The sequence below is a fragment of the Telopea speciosissima genome, chromosome 9 (assembly GCF_018873765.1).
Source record: "Telopea speciosissima isolate NSW1024214 ecotype Mountain lineage chromosome 9, Tspe_v1, whole genome shotgun sequence".
Lineage (NCBI taxonomy): Eukaryota > Viridiplantae > Streptophyta > Magnoliopsida > Proteales > Proteaceae > Telopea > Telopea speciosissima.
In genome coordinates, this window is record NC_057924.1 from 4,065,660 (window position 1) to 4,073,466 (window position 7,807).

General features: G+C 39.6%; 1 protein-coding gene across 1 annotated transcript; it reads left to right on the forward strand.

The window, feature by feature from the left end:
- Positions 1-1,789: 1,789 nt before the first annotated feature.
- Positions 1,790-5,714, forward strand: LOC122640152 (plant UBX domain-containing protein 4). Its single transcript, XM_043833307.1, has 5 exons — positions 1,790-1,976; positions 3,824-4,121; positions 4,561-4,656; positions 4,739-4,790; positions 5,133-5,714. The coding sequence occupies exons 1-5, from the start codon at positions 1,834-1,836 to the stop codon at positions 5,459-5,461; spliced, it is 918 nt and encodes a 305-aa protein (XP_043689242.1). The 5' UTR covers positions 1,790-1,833; the 3' UTR covers positions 5,462-5,714.
- Positions 5,715-7,807: the final 2,093 nt, after the last annotated feature.

Here is a 7,807-nt window from a genome sequence, read left to right on the forward strand (position 1 = left end):
TCCACAAATGGTAACTTTATGAATAACCATTCAAAATCAATATAGGCTCCAACAAATTTACGCAACCAAACACACCCTTAGATCTGATTTGTGACCTTTTAACCTCCTCCATATGACTAATACCAGACTGTAACAAATTAGCATGCTTCCGAAACAAAGTCCACAGAACTACCTTGTAAGGTGAAAGAACCCAATGCCATATCAACCCCCACCAAGTCTCTTACGAATCGATGTGAGATCAATCCTTATATGGTTGATATGGGATCACAATGGACCACCATGCTTTCGATCCGATGTCCACGATAGCTTGCTCTAAATCAAGTAGTTCTTTCTAAGTGACTTTACTCTTCTCCAGAGTCTCTATCCGACAACACATAGCTCTCTCCTAATGGCTTTACTCTGGTATCATGTAGTCAGAATGAGGGTGATACCGAGGATTGACTACTTTGATACCCTTGATACGAAACCAAGAGAACTTGCCCCTCTAAGCCGGCTTGTAAGTAAGGTTCTAAAACTCGGGTTTCGACTAGGTTTCGATCAGCCAGAAAACGAGTTTGTCTCGGTTTCGACAATATCTTGGTCAAAACTTGGGACTTTCTTCGGGCTAACTCAAACCTTGGTTTCGAGGCCCAGAAGTTATTTTTTTGCCCTGATTCTTGTTGTGCCGCCTATTTTTGACATTTTAAACTCAATCCATGCATTAGTTTCACATAGAGAACTAAAAATATTACTTGTGGTTTTGATCCAAGTTTGATACTGTATAAGGTTCTTAGACATGGTATCAAATAAGCTTTGTTTTGATAGCTTTCCAATAAGTCTAAGATTTCTTAAATTTGATTTATATTGAAGGAGTTATGCATTGGTCAAACTTAATTTGATGTGCGCGAATGTTGTCAAAATCGCTCTAAATGAAAATACTTTTTTGGACATCAAAACAAATGAATATTTTACCGCATTTTTGGTTTTTAACAATGTTTTACCTTATAAAGATTTATGGAATTTTTAGATTTGAGAAAAACCCCAGCATTAGAAAATTGAAAATTGCAACTATTGTCGAAAATCTAGTTTTTGTTCTTGAACTGGGAGGTTGACCTTTTTTTCTTTTGGAATTTGATTTTTTAACTATGTTAATTGGATTCAAATAGGGGGTATTTGTTTATTTATGAATAATATCTTAAGTTAAATGATATTAGACATAACTAAGTGTCTGTCCTGGTTTCTGGCAGTTTTTAGCATAAATACCTGTCTGTCCTAGTTTCGAGCCAAGTTTCCCCTAGTTTTGATGGGCATATGTGTCGAAACCATCGAAATATGGTCAAAACCAGTTGATACCATTGAAACCCGATCGAATCCAGATATTTTATAAAATCCCCCTTCATCTCGTCTTGGAAACCTGGGAAACTGAGTTAACTCGATGGTTTCGACAGATTTCGGTCGAGTTTTTGTTCCATGCTTGTAAAGTGTTCAAATATCAATATCGGATCAACCATATCTTCAGACTCATATCTATATAGGCCGAGGCTGATACTGATACCTGACCGATCTCATATCGGTGGAACAGTTCATAATAAGGATAAATATATGTTCAAATCGATTTTTAATTTTTTTTGAAAGTGAAAACAAAACCGTCCGATATAGTCTGATACAAGTTATACAACCAATATGTATCGGTATTCACCGATACCGATATGGATATGCGAATACTACTGATATTTAAAAAAAACAGTAAGGTGGTACGACAGATACGGAATTCCCTTCCAACATTCTTCTTCTCCTTCTCCTTCTCCTTCTCCTTGATTCCCATCTTCCCATTTTCAACAGTCCAAAGCCGCCATGTCTTCCCCAGACAAGAATCCCTTCACCTGTCCCACTGGAGGCATACTTTCGCTCTTTTTTCTGAACTGTTCTTCCGGTCCCGGCTCCGATGATGACGACTCTGATGGCCCTCAGGAGAACTACAATGGCGGAGAGCAGAGGTTCCACCCACCTTAATCTTTTCTTTCTTGTATTCCTTTTCAAAAGAAACTGACAAACTAGTGAAATTTCTTTTCGTTCTTGATGAAGAGTTTGCTTCTGCATAATTCTAAAACTTAATTGGTTGCTAATGTCCACGCTATGGTGGTTTGTTGGATATTTTTCTCTTTGAATTATTCCTTTCCTGCTCTGTCTTGAGGACCGATAGCTCAGACAAGCAAGAGGTCAGCAGTCTTGATCATTTTAAGTTCCCTTTTCAAGTTTCTTGGTTTCTGACGTCCAAGACACTTGTTCTTGTTAATTATCGTAACCCATTCACAATTTCTTTCTACGAGTAGCTCTCATGGGACGATTCTTTTTGGATGAATCAAGTTTTAGTTTATCAGTAAATAAAGATTGAAGCAATGGTAAAGAAAAGAAATTGGAGTGTGGAAAATTTATTTTATGCAATGTGAAAATTACGAATGTGCTCAAGAATTTACATGATTATATGAACTCAAATTATCTTGTAGAATGGATTTACACTCGTCTCTGGAATTCAATTGGTTGGTGTCCTTGGATTCTGAGGAAGCACCTGTCCATTCTGTCAACCTATAATGTCTCCACAAATCCTTGGTTTGGGCCTTGAAATTCCATTAGATATGCTCCTTCTCTGTTCTTGATATGCTCCTTCTCTGTTCTTTGTATAACCCTAGCACAATGGGTTGAAGGAAACAATCTTCTTACACAAAGCCTACTCAACTTCTTGTGTCTACATATTTGTTTCTTTTAACTGGATGGAATTTTTAATTCTCTCTTTCTCTCTCCCTTTCTGAGAATTCATGCTGAACTTTTTCTATTATCTGAAGCTCATTTGTTTTCACTTAAGACTGAAAACAAGTTAGATAGAAAGGTTGGTGAATTTGATCCTTTTTAGTTATGATTTTTCCTCCTAGTGATAAAACACCCTCTTCCTCGGTGGGATTCTGCCCTCTGTTTCTCAATAACCAGATCCCATGTTGACAAAGGTTGGGCTTTTTCTTCTATAGGTATCTCTGGCAAAGGGGCAGCTTTCTCACTGAGCACCCATTTTGCTGGTTGAGTCACCTTCAGTATTAATTGGCACATTGGATTAGATTGGATCGTTAGCCCGATAGAGAGTTCAAATCCTAAGCATGGAGTGAACTTGGGTTTTCCTATTTGCAATTTTGGCGAGCTGATTCATGTGGCTTGTTACTTGGATAACCATGGCAGTGAAAAATTATCTTCTATTTATGTTGATTACAATTAGGGTATTGAGCACGAGATAGTACATGTAAGAGTTCATCATTGTTAGGTTGTTGGAGGAGCTCTTCTGTCCAGCCAGGGGGATAACATTGAATGAAATCCTGATTTGATGCATCTCTCTACTAGGCCTTTGATTGGACATTGGAGTCAAACTTACTCATCCTTTGGTGGGAATCTTGGAGATCTCTTGTTTCCTTATTTGCTTATTGGAGCCAATTTTGGGTTCCTTTTCCACATGGAATTTACCCTCATGGGTTAGTGATTTGAAATCTATAGTTTCGAGTAGTTCTTGAAGCTGTTAATGGCTACTGTGGTGTTCCTAAGGAGGAAAAGAAAGATGGGCTAGAAACCTTACCTTGATTCCAACCCCTTAGGCTGGAATTTTAGGGGGACTGGTCACCAGTCAACTGTATTGACCTGCCAAGTTTCATTAATTTTATTTGCATTTGATGTTTTCCTTTTAATAGTTGATCCACCATAGTTCGATGGTTTGATGCCAATGTTATCAGCATGAAAAAGATTTTTTTTTTCTTTAAATATCTTGTAGCTGGCTAACATTGATATTAATATTTATATTTTCCAGTGGCACGCTCGTTCAAGATCTTTCTAAAGGTGACTATGTTGATGCCTTATTCAATCAAATTAGGCAGTCGGGAGTTGCTGTGCAAGGATCTATTGAAAGTCTTCATCCATACTCAAACTCAAGAAGCTTTACTGCCTTTACTGGAACAGGATGGCTTCTCTCTGGTGAAACAGTACAATCTGCTCCTCAGCCACCTGAGGTTATTGTTCACCATATAACTTTTTGGCCCAATGGATTCAGAGTAAATGATGACCCTTTGAGGAGGTTTGATGATCCAGAAAATGCATCTTTCTTGAAGGTAGTAACAGATGGGGATTCTGTGGTATAGTGCTTTGTTCAGTATGATTTTGCAATTGGAATCTTTGTCAAGCATTCTCAATGAAGGTTTTCCATTCCACTATTTGAAGCCATGACAGCTGTTAGCTCTTAAGCACTAAATGTCCCTTCTCACTAAAATTTGCATCTGACATGTTGTTCCTTTATTAAAAATTAAAAATAGAAAGGTATCATGGTGGCATTTTTTTCATTTCTTTGAGGTTATCCCCCTTTTCTATCACGCTTCCTTCCCCCCCCCCCCCCTAAGAAATTGCACACATTGCCAAGTCATCTGAAAAGAAAGGTCGGGGGGGGAGAGAGGGGACAAAAGTGAAGATAACATATATTGGAACAGGTCACTGTAGATGGTATTGATAGTAATGATCATATGTACTTATGCTTCGTTGATTTTCACCATCCAGAGTATCAGGAACTCTAAGTGTCCAGAAGAGCTTAAGCCAGCACATAAGAGTACTGCAATTCAAATTTATCTTATCCGAGAGGAGGAAAATTTCACTGTGAGTCTATAATTTTTTCTCCTCCATCTTGTGAATTTCAGTCCATCTTTTACCTTATACCTTGTTTTTTATTCCCTTGCAGGAACCACAGAAGCAACACATTCCATTTCATCGTTTGGGAAGAACATTAAGTGGTAGCACTACATCTGCAGTACCTCCTAAGCCATCGCCTCCTCTCAACTCCACTCCACCCCCATTTCAGGGTGTGGGAAGAACATTAGGTGGTAGCCCCACATCTGCAGTACCTCCAGAGCCATCATCGCCTCCTCCCAACTCTGCTCCACCCCCATCTATGGGCCTGGTTGTAGATGAAAATTTGCCATCGACTTCAATTCAGCTTAGGTTGGCTGATGGCCCAATTATGGTTGCACGATTTAACTATCACCATACCATCAGCGATATCTATGCCTTCATTGAAGCATCAAGGCCTCTCAACTCCACTCCACCCCCATTTCAGGGTGTGGGAAGAAGATTAGGTGGTAGCACCACATCTGCAGTACCTCCTGAGCCATCATCGCCTCCTCTCAACTCCGCTCCACCCCCATCCATGGGCCTGGTTGTAGATGAAAATTTGCCATCAACTTCGATTCAGCTTAGGTTGGCTGATGGCACACGTATGGTTGCACGATTTAACTATCACCATACCATCAGTGATATCCGTGCCTTCATTGAAGCATTAAGGCCTGGAGGGCCAGGTACTTATCAGTTGCAGACAGTAGGGTTCCCTCCTAAGCAACTCAATGATATGACTCAGACAGTAGAGCAGGCAGGGCTTGGTAACTCAGTGGTCATCCAAAAATTGTAAAGGTATGGCAAGTTCTGATCAGATTTATGGCTTTTAAGACACTACTAGTTTTATCATTGTTTGATGAGGTAGAATAATTGTAAGGAAGAGTACTTGTGAATACCCGAAAAGTATCTCCACGGCTCCACCCCAATGTATCTTTCAAGGAGCAACATACCTCAAAACTGTGATGGTACAGTAAGTGAAAGTTTATTAAAAATACTTCAAAATTAATCACTCTTTGTTAAATGAATGTTAGACTCTGAGAATACCATATGGACCAAGTGTTTTCTTCCCCTACCTTATGTTCTCCTTTTTATTATTGTTATTGTTATTATTATTATTATTGTAGCAGATGATCTGTACCATTAGGGTTTAATGCGAGTCATCAGACCTTGCCCCATCTCAGAGTACCCTGCAGCAAGAGTGCAAGACTGGGTGGAGCAGTCCGGTTCGATCTTTGTCATATAAGCACTAAGCAGTTAGTTGCTTGGTAGTGTTTGGGTCTGTAGGTGTTTGTTTCAATACCTCAAGAAGCATATGCATTGCCTGTCATTTCCTTAAGCTTAAAGTTCTGGTGGTCTGGTTATAATTTCATCACATATGAGAAGGAAAATGAGATGGGTAAGGGTATTGTATTAAAAAGGAAAAGATTGTAATCCGAGGTCTGCATTTTTCATCTTACATAATGCCCTTTTCATTGCACAAAAGGTGCTTTGGAAGTGTATAACTCCACTTTTTTCTTTTCCATCCAACCAAACGATCCTTAGATGCACTACAGTTTCTTTTGAATGGATTACAATGAGAGTAGGTGGATGTGTGGGTGGAATGTGGTGTTGGAGGAATGTATTCTTGGTCTCTCTTTTTCCTTTTTTTAGCATGCATTCTCATAATAGATTTTGTGTCTAGACAGTATTCTGAAACTTGATTCTTCTTTAATTTCTCACTTCAGAAAAATCTATTCCGATAATACGTACGAAACACAGCCTAAGAGCACGTGATATTGTGTTATAATGTATCTCATGTCTTCTCAAGGGTCTCCGAATTTGAAATATTTGTGCAGATGTGTTAAATTCTTTTGTGGGTACTAGTCCTAAGTTATGCTTATCTTTCCTAACTTCTCACTATTGCTATTTTAAGTCTACACCGGGTTCTTTGAGCTCTTTCAACTTGAATTAAATCACCCCTTTGTATTGGAGCACTCAAAAGCCTTTGTTGCTCATGTTCATTCCACCTCAAACAACTTTCTTGCAACTTGAATTAGCTTTAATTTATTTGGACCGTGTTACCCTTCACCTAAGATGAAAAGAGAACCTCTTAATCCACGGAATCTGACTTGACCCTCTAATGGGGATTTAAAAAAGGTATTTCGGACCTTTGTAGGGAATTATGATAACATCCACTATTCCAGGTGTCCAATTATAGTGTCAACTCACCTTGGATGAAGAGATTCTCTCTTCACCTTAGGTGGCTGAAAATTTTCTTCAATTATTTTTGGGTTTTCTAAGATAATTTTACCCTCCTCCCCCACCCCACCTTCTCCCGCGGGATGAATAATTATCACCTCCAATTCCTCCAATTTCTCTAATAGGGGGGAGTGGACCCCACCTTGGGCAGTGTTTTAAGGCAGGGGGTGGGGTGGTCATTTCTGCCCCCATATGAGGAATTGGAGGGGGCAGCGAATTGGAGGGGATAACGATTCCCCCGCGGATAACCTACATGTAAACCTGAAACTCCGAAGTGAAAACCACCCAAGTGGAACATGGATTTTGCAGGTCATGTTCATGTGAACTATTGCAATCTCTGGTTTGGTTCAATGTGTACCAACCATGCATTCATGTAATTCTGAAGTGGCTCGCTGGTTGAACAAAGTAGACCCAGAAGTGGTTCCTTTTTTGGTTGGGCAGGCTGGAAGCATAGTAGTCTAAGCTCAACCCAAAGTCCAGGAGTGAGCCCAACCCAAACCCAATCGGGCCTTGGATTTAAGTTTGCCCCGCTAAAGCCCAACATTTTTTAAAAAAAAATTTATTTAAGCCTGTATTTCGGGCTCAGATTCTATTCAGATTGTCTCAGGCTCTCAGGTTGGTTTTGGGTTACAAAGGCATCAATTTGGCCCATGCCTGACCATAAAATCTATTTTCTTAGCCTGTGTCCAACCCTAGTACGGATCTAAAAGGGAAGGTGCTAAAATTGGGGGACATTTGCTCCTTGAGTCTTTCTCCTTTTGTTCCCGACCAGGGTTTAAAAAAAAGGAATTGGATCGGCCGAGTTGGCTAATTTGAGTTAGAATTGGCTGAGCTCAACCCGATCCAAGCAGCTTCGAATTGGCTTCTCTGTATTGCTTTTCTAGGATTTTGCCTTATCTGA

Coding starts and splice junctions, on each gene's coding strand:
- LOC122640152 (XM_043833307.1), top strand. CDS start 1,834: ATGTCTTCCCCAGACAAGAATCCCTTCACCTGTCCCACTGGAGGCATA. Junction 4,122..4,560: donor AAAATGCATCTTTCTTGAAG/GTAGTAACAGAT, acceptor TTCACCATCCAG/AGTATCAGGAACTCTAAGTG. Junction 4,791..5,132: donor TTTGGGAAGAACATTAAGTG/GTAGCACTACAT, acceptor GAAGAAGATTAG/GTGGTAGCACCACATCTGCA.